Source organism: Pseudorasbora parva, chromosome 23 (assembly GCF_024679245.1).
Source record: "Pseudorasbora parva isolate DD20220531a chromosome 23, ASM2467924v1, whole genome shotgun sequence".
NCBI classification, from domain to species: Eukaryota; Metazoa; Chordata; class Actinopteri; order Cypriniformes; family Gobionidae; genus Pseudorasbora; species Pseudorasbora parva.
This window is the reverse complement of record NC_090194.1, coordinates 10,454,269-10,471,840: the sequence shown is the minus strand read 5'-3', so window position 1 is coordinate 10,471,840 and position 17,572 is coordinate 10,454,269. Positions and strand designations below refer to the sequence as shown.

At 39.5% G+C, this 17,572-nt stretch overlaps 1 protein-coding gene across 8 annotated transcripts in view; it reads left to right on the top strand.

Annotated features, from left to right (window-relative positions):
- LOC137062084 (protocadherin gamma-A6-like) overlaps positions 1 to 17,572 on the top strand; it is a 127,806-nt gene that overhangs the window by 24,683 nt on the left and 85,551 nt on the right. For 2 of the 8 annotated variants that reach the window (XM_067432882.1, XM_067432872.1), the window contains exon 1: positions 1,604 to 4,144. The exons of 2 other annotated variants lie outside the window; for them this stretch is intronic. In XM_067432882.1, coding sequence (XP_067288983.1) covers positions 1,733 to 4,144 — 2,412 coding nt within the window. In that variant the 5' untranslated portion in view covers positions 1,604 to 1,732. Of the gene's footprint in view, positions 1 to 1,603; positions 4,145 to 10,218; positions 13,209 to 14,922; positions 17,501 to 17,572 lie in introns of those variants that run through there. 4 more of the 8 variants (XM_067432881.1, XM_067432871.1, XM_067432884.1 and 1 more) reach the window with 3 other exon arrangements.

Below are 17,572 nucleotides of genomic sequence, written 5' to 3'. Positions count from 1 at the left end.
TCCTCTGAGCTCTCTTTTAATATTATTTTTATGGTGTATCCGTTGATTTGTAAATGATGTCACCTATACTGTATTAACGCGGTTCCTACTTTTTTTTTAAATTGTTTCGGTGGTAATGTATTAGAACCTCACGCTGCATTATACAAGTACTATAATATTTCTTATACAGCATTTCATATTAATTTATATCAAATGATTTTGCCACTGCTATAATGAAAACCATTGAAATAGTCCAGATGTTGTAGGTCGTGAATATCGGATCTCACAATTGTATACACTGTAAAATAAAAATATATAAAAATACTTATAAAAAGGATAATGTAGCCTACTGATTAGGCCATTATCCAGTAATTTTACGGACATTTTTGTTCATTCTAAAACACAAAGCACTGAAGTTTGCAATTCAAAATACAGGTTAAACAAATGTAATAAACAAATAGCTTACGGAAGATTCCGTCAAATTAATACAATACATTGTGACATGTTTTTACGGATTTTTTTGAGTGTAAGCTACTTCCAACACTTGAACGCTGCATTCATCAATTCTGGACAAAAATACAAAAGTCTGTTATGTTTTTTTTTTTTTTTTTTTTTTTTTTTTTTTTTTTTAAAGGAATTTGTCTCCCTACATTTAATGTCAGCATATCAAACGCGTTTGCCACTGTTAAGGGATACATCTAAATATAGACTATGCAGGTTAATCGGTTGCAAATTTTTGTTCTCATAAATTTGTGTACTTCCTGCACACCTTTAAAAAACTCTTGAACATTGCATCCAGTAATTTCTATGTAAAAAAAAAAATCTACTTTTGAGGAATTTATATTCCTTGTTTTTTCCTCCCTTATCATAATTTGTTTTTGAGCATACGGTCTTTGAAACGGTTTATAAAAATAGTGAATTGTAATTTTATTTAATGCAGCTATAATACATCCATGGCCTTTTTGTAACGTTTTTTCAGAAGTTGTTTTAGATCATATATTAAAGGGATAGCTCACCCAAAAAAGAAAAGGTTATATTTATCTGTTTATATGACTGGCAGACCACAACGGTTGGAGTTAAAAATCTTTTTTTGTGTTCTACTGAAGGACAAAGTGACCTATATCTCGGATGCCCTGGGGGTAAGCAGATAAACATTACATTTTCATTTTGGGGTGAACTATCCCTTTAATCTGATGCCGTTAGCGCAATGCTCACCATTTCAAATGTACAAAAATATCTAAGCTTGTTTGAACTGGTGAAAACTACTTTCCTTAGTATTTACTCATTTAATATAAATGTATGGTTGCGTCACAATTTTCTCATCGAATCTATTTGTGAGGTCATCCGGTTTCAGCACCACACGTCTGGACAGCGACATCACTGACAGCCGCGCTTCAATCTCGAAAAGAGTCTCTGTTTTTAAGCCTCTACAGTATAATTCTTATCAAGTGAATACATCAGATAGCAACAGGCTTTGAAAAGCATCAGATTTTATTTTGTTCATTCCTGTTGTCTTTTAATAGAATGCATGAAAGATGCAATGAACAGAAAAATGCTCACAGTGTCGCTATTCACCAAGAGTGTACGTGATGCGTCTCTCCTCCCACACTTAATGTATGCAGTATGAGCTCTGTCTGGGAGAATAAACGCCGAACAAAATGGAGTAACAGTCCGGGGACGTCGAGAGAATTACTGAAATATCATCCATCAAAGATTATTACTGTTGGGCAGGTGCAACATCAAATCTTCTAAAATGGAATACAGATTATGTTCAGTTCCTTTCTTTGCGTTTTTCGTGGCTCTCCTTCTTTTTCCTCTGAAAACCGTCTGTGCTGATCTGAGCTACAATATTCCGGAAGAAACGAAGCGCCAGTATGTGATTGGAAATATAGCCAAAGATCTCAGGATGGATGTTAAACAATTATCTGCTCGTAGAGCTCGGATAGACACGGAGGACAGCAGCAAACGGTATTGTGATATTAATCTGAATACTGGTGATTTAATCATAGCAGAGACAATAGACCGAGAGGAGCTTTGTGGATCTCAAACTCCCTGTATTCTCAGTTATGAGCTCGTTCTGGAAAACCCTCTCGAAGTGCACCGAATAATTCTACAAATTCAGGATATAAACGACAACGCACCACGATTTCCAAATGAGCGTATTAATTTAGAAATCACCGAATCAGCAGATAAAGGCCAGAGATTCCGTTTGGATGAGGCGCATGACATGGATGTCGGACATAATTCTGTGAATGGCTATTCACTGGCGAAAAATACATATTTTATTTTAAATGTTCATGATAGTGCAGATGGAGTGAAATATGCAGAACTCGTGTTGGAAAAGGAGCTGGATCGTGAACAGCAGAAGGAGATAGATATGATTCTCACAGCCACTGATGGTGGTTCACCGCAGAGGTCTGGCACTGCTGTCATACACATCACTGTTCTAGATGCCAATGATAATGTCCCAGTATTTAGTCAGCCTGTTTATAAGGTCACTCTGGCTGAAAATACACCTTCAGGAACAGAAATAATCAGAGTGAGCGCCACAGATGCTGATGAAGGTCCAAACGGGGAAGTGACGTATGAATTCAGCAGAATATCAGATAAAATTGCAAAACTATTTTCTATTGATAAGACAACAGGACAAATTGTGGTGACTGGAGAAATTGATTATGAAAAAGACAAAAAGTATGAGATAGGAATTCAGGCCAAAGATGCATTTGGGTTGTCATCTACTGCAAAAGTGATCATAGATATAACTGATGTTAATGATAATCCGCCTAGAATCATCCTGAAATCTTTGAATAACCCGATACCTGAAAACTCTGAGCCGGGTTCTGAGGTGGGAATCATTAATGTTCAAGACAAAGACTCAGGAGAAAACCGGCAGATTCGTTGCTCTGTTCAGCAAAATGTTCCTTTCAGACTCAACCCATCTGTTAAAAACTATTTCTCTCTAGTAACTACAAAAGCTCTAGACCGAGAGAAAGAATCTGATTACAACATTACCATCACCGCCACAGATGGAGGATCTCCACCATTATCCACCTCCATGACAATTCATTTATTTGTCTCAGATGTGAATGACAATCCTCCTGTATTCAAGCAGCAGTCCTACAGCGCTTATATAAGTGAAAATAACAAACCAGGCACCTCTGTTTGTTCTGTCAGAGCGAATGACCCAGACTGGAGACAGAACGGGACTGTCCTGTACTCTCTGGTACCCAGTGAAGTCAATGGGGTCCCAGTGTCCTCATTTCTGTCTGTTAATGGAGATACAGGGGTGATTCATGCTGTAAGATCATTTGACTATGAGCAGTTCAGAAACTTCAGCGTCAAAGTTGTAGCCAGAGACAATGGTTCTCCTCCGCTCAGCAGTAACGTGACTGTGAAAGTCTTCATAACAGATGAGAATGATAACTCTCCTCAGATATTATACCCTGTTCCAGATGGAAAGTCTTTAATGACTGAAATGGTCCCTAAAGCGACTCTCTCAGGATCTCTGGTCTCTAAGGTGATCGCTGTAGATGCTGACTCTGGACAGAACGCATGGCTGTCCTATCAGATCTTGAAATCTTCTGATCCGGGACTTTTCACCATCGGTCTCCATAGTGGAGAGATCAAAACTCAACGAGACATTTCTGAATCGGACAATATGAAGCAGAACCTTGTTATTTCAGTGAAGGATAACGGGCAGCCCTCTCTGTCTACAACCTGTGCTGTGAGTTTACTCATTTCTGACAACCTTTCTGAAGTTCCTGAACTTAAAGATATGACTTATGAGGACAGCAACTCTAAATTAACGTCCTACTTGATCATTGCATTAGTTTCCGTGTGCACCTTCTTCCTGACGTTCATCATACTGATCTTGGCAGTGAAGTTTTGTCACAGGAGAAAGCCCAGACTGTTGTTTGATGGAGCAGTTGCTGTTCCCAGCGCCTATCTGCCTCCCAACTATGCAGAGGTGGATGGAGCAGGAACTCTCCGCAGCTCTTACAATTATGACGCGTATCTAACCACAGGCTCGCGCACAAGTGACTTCAAGTTTGTGAGATCGTATAATGAAAACACACTTCCTGCTGGTGGAACTCTGAGAAAGGAAGACAATATTCAGTTTGGATCGAGCATAATAACACTAGATGTTACAGGAATTGAAGATGAGGTAAGAGAGGCTTAACATCTCTCGACTCTCGTTTAATATCACATTTTATGGTGTCTCTATTGAATTGTAAATGATATCAACTACTTCATTAGCGCGGTTCCTGTTAAACAAAGTCTTTGAGGGGTTATTTAAGAGATTGTCACTCTGTATGTATGTTTGGATGATTTTGCTCTCATATCTCTTCTTTGTTAAAACTTTATGGCCGTCATTAATAAGTAACTATGCAGGACTAATGAATACTGTATTAATACTTCAGCTACTGCTATTAGCTAATATAGAAACGAGCTTAACTAATCAGTAAATAATATCACATTTAGGAGATAGTTTCTTGTTAATTAATCAATAATTACTTATTGAGATTAGTCTCATTAATAACTATTAACTTACTGACAAATTATTAAGAACAGTATTGTGTGTCGTAATCAATCATATTTTTTACTCTGAATAAAATCACAAAATGGATCACTCAAGTGTTTCCTAGTCACTATGCAGGAACTATAGTGATCAGGGCTGGGTTTCCCGAAATCTTCTTAACGCTGAATCGTTCTTAAGTCTATTTAAAGGGAATCATTTGTGGTGGGGAGTTTGGTCAAACTATTGCAGTGATACAGCGAATAGTTGAGCTAAATCAAAGACGGCGCCGTCCGCGGAACCAGTCAATGTGAATGTGCACTATTTCATCCGTGAAAACTTTATTCCCCTGGCTACCATGTCAGAAACTGCTATTCAAAATAAATTTCGCCTGTCACGGAAGATAATTCAGCAGCTTTTAGATCTTGTTGGTCCAACTTTGTCAAGATAAACTCGACGGAGCTGTGATATCGTTGTCATCTTTAAATCTTCCAAAATTTCACCTCACGGTATATGTACAGACGTTTAACTGTTATATCAGTTTAAAATGATCCAACTTCTCCTAAATTTTTTATCTCATAATATTGTACACATTTTGCGCATTTTTAGGTACCTCTTTGATAAAGGCAAATTTTAACGCAATTTTTTCTGTTGATTTTTTATTTTCTGTAGTTTTGCTTATGCTATCGGGGTCTTTAGTCAGTGTCATATCATCTGCTGATTGTCTAAACTATTACTACATTTGTGTGATTGATCTCGTTCAGCTATAAAGGGTGAGGTTTTCTTCCTTTTACTGAAAGATAATGTGTCACTTTTATATTGATCGTAAAGTGCACAGTGTTCAAGTTCACATTAAAGATGTGTATCTGAGGTGAGGAACTGGCGTTTTTTAAGCGGTTTTTATTTTTATTTTTTATTTTTAGATTTACTCATTTGAATATTATTATTATTTTCCCCTCATGTAATATTTCAGTAAATCATCTGCTTTCAGCACCAGCAGCATGGACAGCGCCTTGTCTGATTTTAGAACTACAGCACTGAATGCATGCATTTTTGTTTTTAAATCATTTAATTTGAACTGAACAAATACTTCACAATTTATAAACAAATTTAAAAATAATAAAAATATGACTTCGATGTTGATCCTATCTGTTTTTCATTAAATGCTCGATTGATGCAATGAACAGAGAAATGCTCACAGTGTCGCTATTCACCAAGAGTGTAGAGTGATGCATCTCTCCTCCCACACTTAATGTATGCAGTATGAGCTCTGTCTGGGAGAATAAACGCCGAACAAAATGGAGTAACAGTCCGGGGACGTCGAGAGAATTACTGAAATATCATCCGTCAAAGATTATTACTGTTGGGCAGGCGCAACATCAAATCTTCTAAAATGGAATACAGATTATGTTCAGTTCCTTTCTTTGTGTTTTTCGTGGCTCTCCTTCTGTTTCCTCTGAAAACCGTCTGTGTAGATCTGAGCTACAATATTCCGGAAGAAACGAAGCGCCAGTATGTGATTGGAAATATAGCCAAAGATCTCAGGATGGATATTAAACAATTATCTGCTCGTAGAGCTCGGATAGACACTGAGGACAGCAGCAAACGGTATTGTGATATTAATCTGAATACTGGTGATTTAATCATAGCAGAGACAATAGACCGAGAGGAGCTTTGTGGATCTCAAACTCCCTGTATTCTCAGTTATGAGCTCGTTCTGGAAAACCCTCTCGAAGTGCACCGAATAATTCTGAATATTGAAGATATAAATGACAATGCTCCGCAGTTTCCAAGTGACCGTTTTAACTTTGAAATCAGAGAATCAGCAGCTAAAGGCCAGCGATTCCGTTTGCATGAAGCTCATGACACGGATATCGGACAAAATGCTATTAATGGCTATTCACTGGAGAAAAATAAATATTTCATATTGACTGTACATGATACTGCTAACGGTGGAAAATACGCAGAACTCGTGTTGGAAAAGGAGCTGGATCGTGAACAGCAGAAGGAGATAGATATGATTCTCACAGCCACTGATGGTGGTTCACCGCAGAGGTCTGGCACTGCTGTCATACACATCACTGTTCTAGATGCCAATGATAATGTCCCAGTATTTAGTCAGCCTGTTTATAAGGTCACTCTGGCTGAAAATACACCTTCAGGAACAGAAATAATCAGAGTGAGCGCCACAGATGCTGATGAAGGTCCAAACGGGGAAGTGACGTATGAATTCAGCAGAATATCAGATAAAATTGCAAAACTATTTTCTATCGATAAGACAACAGGGCAAATTGTGGTGACCGGAGAAATTGATTATGAAAAAGACAAAAAGTATGAAATGGGAATTCATGCCCAAGATGCATTTGGATTGGCATCAACTGCAAACGTTATCATAGATATAACTGATGTTAATGATAATCCGCCTAGAATCATCCTGAAATCTTTGAATAACCCGATACCTGAAAACTCTGAGCCGGGTTCTGAGGTGGGAATCATTAATGTTCAAGACAAAGACTCAGGAGAAAACCGGCAGATTCGTTGCTCTGTTCAGCAAAATGTTCCTTTCAGACTCAACCCATCTGTTAAAAACTATTTCTCTCTAGTAACTACAAAAGCTCTAGACCGAGAGAAAGAATCTGATTACAACATTACCATCACCGCCACAGATGGAGGATCTCCACCATTATCCACCTCCATGACAATTCATTTATTTGTCTCAAATGTGAATGACAATCCTCCTGTATTCAAGCAGCAGTCCTACAGCGCTTATATAAGTGAAAATAACAAACCAGGCACCTCTGTTTGTTCTGTCAGAGCGAATGACCCAGACTGGAGACAGAACGGGACTGTCCTGTACTCTCTGGTACCCAGTGAAGTCAATGGGGTCCCAGTGTCCTCATTTCTGTCTGTTAATGGAGATACAGGGGTGATTCATGCTGTAAGATCATTTGACTATGAGCAGTTCAGAAACTTCAGTGTCAAAGTTGTAGCCAGAGACAATGGTTCTCCTCCGCTCAGCAGTAACGTGACTGTGAAAGTCTTCATAACAGATGAGAATGATAACTCTCCACAGATATTATACCCTGTCTTTAATGACTGAAATGGTCCCTAAAGCGACTCTATCAGGCTCTCTGGTCTCTAAGGTGATCGCTGTAGATGCTGACTCTGGACAGAACGCATGGCTGTCCTATCAGATCTTGAAATCTTCTGATCCGGGACTTTTCACCATCGGTCTCCATAGTGGAGAGATCAAAACTCAACGAGACATTTCTGAATCGGACAATATGAAGCAGAACCTTGTTATTTCAGTGAAGGATAACGGGCAGCCCTCTCTGTCTACAACCTGTGCTGTGAGTTTACTCATTTCTGACAACCTTTCTGAAGTTCCTGAACTTAAAGATATGACTTATGAGGACAGCAACTCTAAATTAACGTCCTACTTGATCATTGCATTAGTTTCCGTGTGCACCTTCTTCCTGACGTTCATCATACTGATCTTGGCAGTGAAGTTTTGTCACAGGAGAAAGCCCAGACTGTTGTTTGATGGAGCAGTTGCTGTTCCCAGCGCCTATCTGCCTCCCAACTATGCAGAGGTGGATGGAGCAGGAACTCTCCGCAGCTCTTACAATTATGACGCGTATCTAACCACAGGCTCGCGCACAAGTGACTTTAAGTTTGTGAGATCGTATAATGAAAACACACTTCCTGCTGGTGGAACTCTGAAATCAGATCAAAGTGATTTTTTTGGAACACATGTTGTCACTCTTATCAACACAGAAGAGACAGAAGAGGTATGAAGAGCTATTTAATTAAATTGTACTGGTATAGTCATTACTATATGATGCACTATAAAAGCATGTTAATGCACCTTATAATGCATTGTATGATCTCATTAATGATATACAGCTATAATACATTGCTATAATACATTATGTTACACTTTTACAAAATATAATGCATTAAAAAACACAGCATTTCAGATGTAATAAGGAATTACAAATATTATAATGCATTTTAATTTATTACAATTATTTATGGAAAATAATGCATTACAATGTGCATTATGGATTATAGATAAAGGCTTAAAACTGTATTAAATGCATGTTAAATTGGGGTTTTCTCTGACAAAAATTTCAAGAGCTAAAAGATCCATCCACAACTGTGACTGAGTTACTTATCAGTAAAAGCAGTATTATCAGCCACAACAAATTATAAAGCATATAGCTATCCTCAGTAGTTTTAAACATCGTTTAACATTAAATAGATGGTTTGTGCCAGGTTTTTTTTTTTTTCAAAGAAAGAATCGAGGAGGCTCAAATTGATCTAATTAAAGTTTTTAAAGGCACAATATGTAAGTTTCACTGCTAGAGGTCACTTATTCAAAACAAACGAGTAGCTTGATGATGGCTTGATTTTGTGGAATCATAGGAGATGTAGTCATCAGCTCTATAGCGGAAAAGAATCAAAATCATATTTATGGATGAGTTAATGTATTAAATATTTATTAACGTTACTTTAGGATGAAGCAGGGTGGGACTGAAAGCCGCTGGGGCAGAACAAGGCCAATGGAGTGATTGCAAATGAGAGACAAGCCCGACATGCAAGAGAGCAGTGGAGCTTTTATTATGCTGCAGACGAGCGCTTCCGCTACTTGTGGGGTAACACAGCGCTGTTTTATCATATTAGATACATTTGAGTGTGTTGAAAGTTATGTTATAATGCTCCTCTGTGCATTCCCTCGGTGGCTACTATGAGACACTTGCTGCACACTGCAGTAAGCTAGATCGATATTAGGCATAGTAAAACATGGTACTCATGGTAAATTAAGAAAACAAGTTATAAACTATAAGACTAACTGTGTTGAGGTATACAATCAATGCATCCAAACAGTTGCTCACCTCTTCAATAAGACACATAATATATTAAAGCGTCTTTGGTGTTCCCCTGGTTCCTACAAAATAGGAAATTCAGGGTAACGCGGGCATGAAGTCATTGGCGATGCACGTATACAGTCCGTTTTCTGGTTAAAACTGCTTATTTCTCTGGATTTCTTGGAAACATTTGGGATAATATAAGTACAAAAGTCAACAAAATATATAATATTGTTCTAGTGGTTTTTGGATATTTTAATCCAAAAATCTTACATATTGTGCTTTTAAGTTCTAATTTATCAGGAAACCAGGATAAGGTGTGTGTTTGGTTAGACATGGGTGGTATTTAATCAAAGGAGAGAAGCGTACTAAACAAGGTTGTTTTGCTTTAAATATTATGGTGTTTTTTATTACTTTGTCTCTCTCACTTCACATGCATGTGTTTTGAAAAATTGTCATATTTCCTTTATATCTACTTCTGTTGTGCATTTTTACTACCTACATCATTCATGAAAGAGCGGCCAGAGTGTTTATACACCAATCAGGCATAGCATTATGACCACTGACAGGTGAAGTGAATAACGCTGATTATCTCTTCATCACGGCACCTCTTAGTGGGTGGGATATATTAGGCAGCAAGTGAACATTTTCTCCTCAAAGTTGATGTGAAGCAGGCCAAATTGTGATGGCTAGTCGCCTGGGTCAGAACATCTCCAAAACTGCAGCTCTTGTGGGGTGTTCCTATCAGTGGTCAGTATCTATCAAAAGGGGTGCAAGGTAAAAACAGTGGTGAACCGGCGACAGGGTCATGGGCGGCCAAGGCTCATTGATGCACTTGGGGAGGGAAGGCTGGCCAGTGTGGGCCGATCAAACAGGCGAGCTGCAGTAGCTCAAATTGTGCAAGAAGTTAATACTGGTTCCGATAGAAAGGTGTCAGAACACACAGTGCATCGCAGTTTGTTGTGTATGGGGCTGCATAGCCGCAGACCAGTCAGGGTGACCATGCTGACCCAAAGGGGGACCAACACAATATTAGGAAGATGGTCATAATGTCATGCCTGATCAGTGCATAGTCCTGCAGTGTTTTTATAAAAGGGTTTCCACTCCTCTACTTGTGTCAGTCTGTTAATAGCATTAGATTAATCGAATGAGGTTCTGTGGTTAGCCAGCTTCCGGTTTATTTACTATCTTCAGGAGAAAACAGCGTTCCTTGTCTTTAAAAAAACAAAAACATTTCAGTATATTTGTAATATGTCAAGCGAACTCAGAGGGTCGCTATTGACCTAGAATGAAATCGCCTGTATGACTGCCCTCCCCCTGTAAAACTTTAAATTCGACACACCTTTTTCACATGCATCATAGTATAAGGTCTGTGGGCTGATGTAAACATCACAGTGGATTGTGGAGGCTGAATTTAAGATTAACTGACACTAACAATGGCTGTGATATTCGGATTATTTTCTCGGTCGACGTGCATCGCTTTCATTTTACTCTTCATGCGCAAAAGCAATGGAGATTTGAGCTACTCCACACCAGAGGAGTTAAAACGAGGATCGGTAATCGGAAATATTGCGAAGGATCTCGGTCTTAAAACGGACGGGCTATTATCACGAAAAGCTCGGTTAGACACGGAAGAATATGGAAATCGTTTTTGTGGGATTAACCCCTCAAAAGGTGAATTCATTGTGGCGGAGAGGATCGACCGCGAGGAATTGTGCGGTTCAAAAGCATCCTGTGTCTTGAAATACGACCTCGTTTTAGAAAACCCGCTAGAGCTGCATCGCATATCAGTAAAAATAGAGGATATAAATGACAACTCACCGCGATTTCCTAATGAACTAATAAAACTTGAAATTGGCGAATCTGCTGGCACAGGAACACGCTTCCCCTTGGAGGAGGCGCATGACGCGGATGAGGGTCAAAACGGCATTCAGAATTATTCCCTTGAGAAAAACGAACACTTTTCTTTATCTGTTCACTCGAATGCCGATGGAGGAAAATATGCAGAACTTGTACTGCAAAAAGAACTAGACCGCGAACAAAAGAAGGATATGGATTTGATTCTTACCGCAATCGATGGTGGAACTCCACGGAGATCCGGGACTGCTGTCATTCATGTCGTTGTCCTGGATGCAAATGATAATGTCCCTGTGTTTACCCAGCCTGTTTATAAAGCCAGCATTTTAGAAAACTCGCCTTTAGATACAATGGTGATCAAAGTAAGCGCTGTAGATGCCGACGAAGGAGTGAATGGGGATGTGATGTATGAATTCAGTCGAATATCAGACAGAGCTTCCAGGCTTTTTTCTATAAGTAAGACCAGCGGAGAAATTAAAGTGATTGGGCCGATAGATTTCGAAGATAAAAACAGTTATGAGATACGCATTCAGGCCAAGGATGGTTCTGGTTTGGCTTCTAATGCAAAAGTTGAAATCGATATAATCGATCTCAATGACAACATTCCTGTTATACATTTGAAATCTAATGATTATCAAATCCCAGAAAATGTGGAACCTGGCACTGAAGTGGCTATTATAAATGTTCAGGATAAAGACACGGGGGATAACAAGAAGGTGTATTGTACTATTCAAGAAAATGTCCCCTTTAAGCTAAATCCGACTATTAAAAATTATTACTCAATCGTCACAACGGGTCCTCTGGATCGCGAACTTAACAGCCATTATAACATAACTCTCACAGCTACTGATGGGGGAACCCCACCGTTATCATCCTCCAAAATATTACAGGTATTAGTGTCTGATAAAAACGACAACTCACCTGTATTTGAGCAGCAGTCCTACAGCGCTTATATAAGTGAAAATAACAAACCAGGCACCTCTGTTTGTTCTGTCAGAGCGAATGACCCAGACTGGAGACAGAACGGGACTGTCCTGTACTCTCTGGTACCCAGTGAAGTCAATGGGGTCCCAGTGTCCTCATTTCTGTCTGTTAATGGAGATACAGGGGTGATTCATGCTGTAAGATCATTTGACTATGAGCAGTTCAGAAACTTCAGCGTCAAAGTTGTAGCCAGAGACAATGGTTCTCCTCCGCTCAGCAGTAACGTGACTGTGAAAGTCTTCATAACAGATGAGAATGATAACTCTCCACAGATATTATACCCTGTTCCAGATGGAAAGTCTTTAATGACTGAAATGGTCCCTAAAGCGACTCTCTCAGGCTCTCTGGTCTCTAAGGTGATCGCTGTAGATGCTGACTCTGGACAGAACGCATGGCTGTCCTATCAGATCTTGAAATCTTCTGATCCGGGACTTTTCACCATCGGTCTCCATAGTGGAGAGATCAAAACTCAACGAGACATTTCTGAATCGGACAATATGAAGCAGAACCTTGTTATTTCAGTGAAGGATAACGGGCAGCCCTCTCTGTCTACAACCTGTGCTGTGAGTTTACTCATTTCTGACAACCTTTCTGAAGTTCCTGAACTTAAAGATATGACTTATGAGGACAGCAACTCTAAATTAACGTCCTACTTGATCATTGCATTAGTTTCCGTGTGCACCTTCTTCCTGACGTTCATCATACTGATCTTGGCAGTGAAGTTTTGTCACAGGAGAAAGCCCAGACTGTTGTTTGATGGAGCAGTTGCTGTTCCCAGCGCCTATCTGCCTCCCAACTATGCAGAGGTGGATGGAGCAGGAACTCTCCGCAGCTCTTACAATTATGACGCGTATCTAACCACAGGCTCGCGCACAAGTGACTTTAAGTTCATCACGTCTTACAGTGAAAACACTGTTCCTTTTTCTCAAACTTTATGTGACACAAAAACAACAGACACATGTAGTGACACCACTGGTGAAGGGTTCAGCTACCCCACTCTGGTAAATTAATAATTTGATTCGTCTGGACTTAATGTTTTTTTTTTTTTTTTTTTTTTTGGAAGAGTGTGTGTCAGTGTGTGAGTCTGAATGTTGCTACTTCTTATTTCCCTGTTTTATGATTTCTGAAAAAGCATTTATGAGATTGTTCCAGTTTCTGATTCAGCTTTTCAGACGGCGTTATTCTCTTTATAGTTATAGTCATTTGAGTTTTTGTTTGAAATGTACAAGTATGATAAGGCCTGCTATTATTTTATATTTTGTTCAACATTAAACTTTCAAACCATTAGAGCGGAAAGAAACCCCTACAATTTATTTAAACAGCCCTAACCTGTTTAATCTCGTTTTTGTCTTTCATGTTCTCCTCTGTGAACCAATACTGGATTTTCTTCTAAAGGTAAGAACAACTCTTCTTTACTCTGAGAAGCATGTTTATGATGCATAATTCTACATTAGTATTCTCCTAATAGAGACTGAAATGCTTGGACATCTATATTGACCATAAACACACACACACACACTTTTACAACCGGCCACAACCTGTCAATGCTATTCAAACTTTAGTTATTGTTTGTGCTGGCTCATTAAAACAACATTTATTTGTGATATACCAGATTTGGTACAAAAATCTGTTAAAAATAAATGTACATGTATTTATTTAAAAGACACTTTTCTCCAAATTATCTTACTCATATGTAATAAAATAAAGCAAGTCATCCTAAAGAGTCCCAAACTGTCCAAAAGAGTACTAACTAGAGCAGAAAGCGGGGAAACAATAGGTGGAAAAAAAATTAAATCACCGAAAATATAGTTTTTTTAGACGTTTCTTTGCAACCCGATCACACATAAATGCGTATAAATATAGTACGAGTGTGCAATGTCGTGGAATGTATACGCCAAAACTCATTTTGGCGTGCATATGATACGCTGTTTTTCGCGTGCATATGATACGCACTTTATGGCGTATATATGACACGCGCTTGGGTAGGTTTAGGATGATATTCTGGATTGAATTTGCCGGGTGCTGTTCATTCCGTTGGTGCTGAAATGGTCAACAGATTCATCCAGTTGCATGTGTGTGTGTGTGTGTGTGTGTGTGTGTGTGTGTGTGTGTGTGTGTGTGTGTGTGTGTGTGTGTGTGTGTGTGTGTGTGTGTGTGTGTGTGTGAGCCTGTTTATGTGGTTTATGAGGACACAAATTTGTATAACTACATGGGTATTACACTGGTATTACACTATAAATGTGGTTTATGAGGACATATCAAATGTCCTCATAATTCAAATGGCCTTAAAAACATACTAAATGATGTTTTTTTGAGAAAGTAAAAATGCAGAATGTTTCCTGTGATGGGTAGGTTTAGGGGCAGGGGCAGTGTAAGGGGATAGAAAATATGGTTTGTACTGTATAAAAACCATTACGCCTATGGAGAGTCCCTGTAAACCACATAGACCAACATGTGTGTGTGTGTGTGTGTGTGTGTGTGTGTGTGTGTGTGTGTGTGTGTGTGTGTGTGTGTGTGTGTGTGTGTGTGTGTGTGTATCAGCATGAAGAAGTTACATATTATTATTATAGTGATATCATGTTTTATGTTTGGCTTATTCAGCCGCATTGAGGCTACGGGTCTGCATTTGCGACTTTAAAGCTCTGAGTGCCGCTGTTGATCAACCTCTGAGTGGAGCGTGTTTCTCTGTAGAGTCTGTTCTGCCAGTCCCTTACTGACGCGGTTGTAGGTTGGACATATGCAGCGTTTTCCGGTCAAGATAAACGGGAATGCGTTATTTTGGATTTAGGATTTTGATGGGGTTTTTTCATACTTGGTACCGCTTCGTTTGACCACACAGTTCATCAAGATGGCTTTCAGCTGCTTATTAAGCAAATCGGACATTCCTTGGATGGTTTCCACGCATTCAAAATGGCAGGTTGTGTTTTTCATCCTCTGCTTCTGCGGAATGGACGTCGTACATTGCAATGAGAGATATTCCATCCCGGAGGAAATGCCAGAAGGATCATTCGTAGGCAACATCGCCAAGGATCTGGGGATAGAGATAAGTAGACTCATATCAGGAAAAGCTCGCGTCGTAACAAAGGGCGGACGACAGTATGTCGACCTGAGCAGAGACAAAGGAACTCTAGTTGTTAAAGAAAGGATAGATCGAGAGGAGCTCTGTAAGCAAACGACGCCTTGCAGCTTCAGTTTTGATCTGATCGTTGAAACCCCCATCCAGCTTCATCGAGTCACAGTTGAAGTGCAAGATATAAATGATAATGCTCCGTTATTTCCGAAAGAAAATGTTAATCTAGAAATAAGCGAAAATGCAGTTTTAGGAGCTCGCTTCCCTTTGGATAGCGCTATAGATACAGATGTCGGTCTGAATAGTATACAGAGCTATAAACTACACCCAGCTGATAGTTTTAAACTGGAGGTGCACAGTCAGACCGACGGAAACAAATACATTGAGATGGTTTTACAACGAGAACTAGATCGAGAGGAGCGCGATGAGATTAAATTGGTTCTTGTAGCAGCTGATGGTGGATCACCGCAGAAATCAGGCACTGCAAAAATTCATATTACTGTTATGGATGCTAATGATAATGCCCCGGTGTGTAAGCAGTCTGTTTTTAAAACTGAAGTTAAAGAAAATTCCCCTGCTGGTACTGTCATTGGTACTGTTAGTGCTGCTGATGCTGATGAAGGTGTAAACGGTCATGTTTCATACTCATTCGCTGTAGCCAGCAAAGAAGCAAGAGAGCTGTTTGAGATAAACGCAGATACAGGTGAGATTAGACTTCTTGCAAATTTAGATTATGAATCTCAAAATAGTTATCAATTAAATATTAAAGCAAAAGATAAAGGACGTCTCGCAGATACCTGCAAATTTGTGATCGATGTAATTGATGAGAATGACAACTCTCCCACCATACAGCTAATGTCTTTCTCAAACACTCTTCCTGAAAATTCCCCAGTGGGAACAACTGTAGCCGTCATTAATGTAGAGGACGCAGATTCGGGTAAAAACGGCCTTGTTCAATGCTCAATAAATCAAAACATACCGTTTAAAATTGAGTCATCTCTCACAGACTATTATAGTTTAATTACTGATGATATGCTTGATCGAGAAAGTTTTGCTGAATATAATATAACGATCTTGGTATCAGACCAAGGAAGTCCAGCGCGACACGCAAACAAAATCCTGACTGTAAAAATATCCGATGTCAATGACAACCCGCCCGTATTCGATTCTGACGAATATAAAACATTTGTTAGTGAAAATAATTCTCCAGGTCTGACTATACTGACTGTTAAAGCGAAAGATTCTGACTGGGGTCCCAACGCGCAACTGTCCTACTTCCTGAAGGATGAAGACATGCGTGGTGCACCGCTAAGTGCTCTGGTGTCTGTGGATTCACTTACTGGAACTATTCATGCAGTGAAATCATTTGATTTTGAACAGTTAAAATCGTTTTCCTTTAACGTGACAGCTCGAGATGCAGGATCCCCGCCCTTGAGCTCTGAAGTGACAATAAATATTAATATTCAAGATCAGAATGACAACGCTCCTCAGGTTCTGTATCCAGTGCAGACTGGCGGTTCAGTGGTGGCTGAGATTGTGCCTCGGGCTGCAGATGTTGGATATCTCGTCACTAAAGTGGTGGCTGTTGATGTGGACTCTGGACAGAATGCCTGGCTCTCCTATAAACTACAGAAAGCTACAGACAGAGCGCTGTTTGAAGTGGGTTTACAGAATGGAGAAATAAGAACTGTGCGACAAGTGACTGATAAAGATGCTGTCAAACAGAAACTCACTGTTGTTGTGGAGGATAACGGACAGCCCTCTCGCTCAGCTGTGGTCTCCATTAACGTGGCTGTGGCTGACAGTTTTCCTGAAGTGCTGTCAGAGTTCACAGACTTTACGCATGAAAAACAATATAACGACAACCTGACTTTTTATTTAGTTCTCGCGCTGGCCGCTGTTTCTTTCCTATTCATCACTTGTGTGGTTGTGATGATATCAGTAAAGATCTACAGATGGAGACAATCTCGCTTCCTCTATCAGTCCAGTCTGCCTGTTATTCCGTACTATCCGCCGCATTACGCAGACACAGGAGTCACTGGAACTCTGCCGCACGGGTATAATTATGAAGTGTGTATGACGACTGACTCGAGGAAGAGTGACTGTAAGTTTGCTACACTCGGTGGACAGAGTGTTTTAGTGATGGACCCGAGTTTCACTGAGACGATGCAGCGCGCAATCCAGGAGAAGAACAATCTTGAAAATTCTGAACTTCATGAAATGGTAAGAGATCTGCACGAATAAACGAATGCATACATAAATAACAACAACAATAATAATAATAATAATAATAAT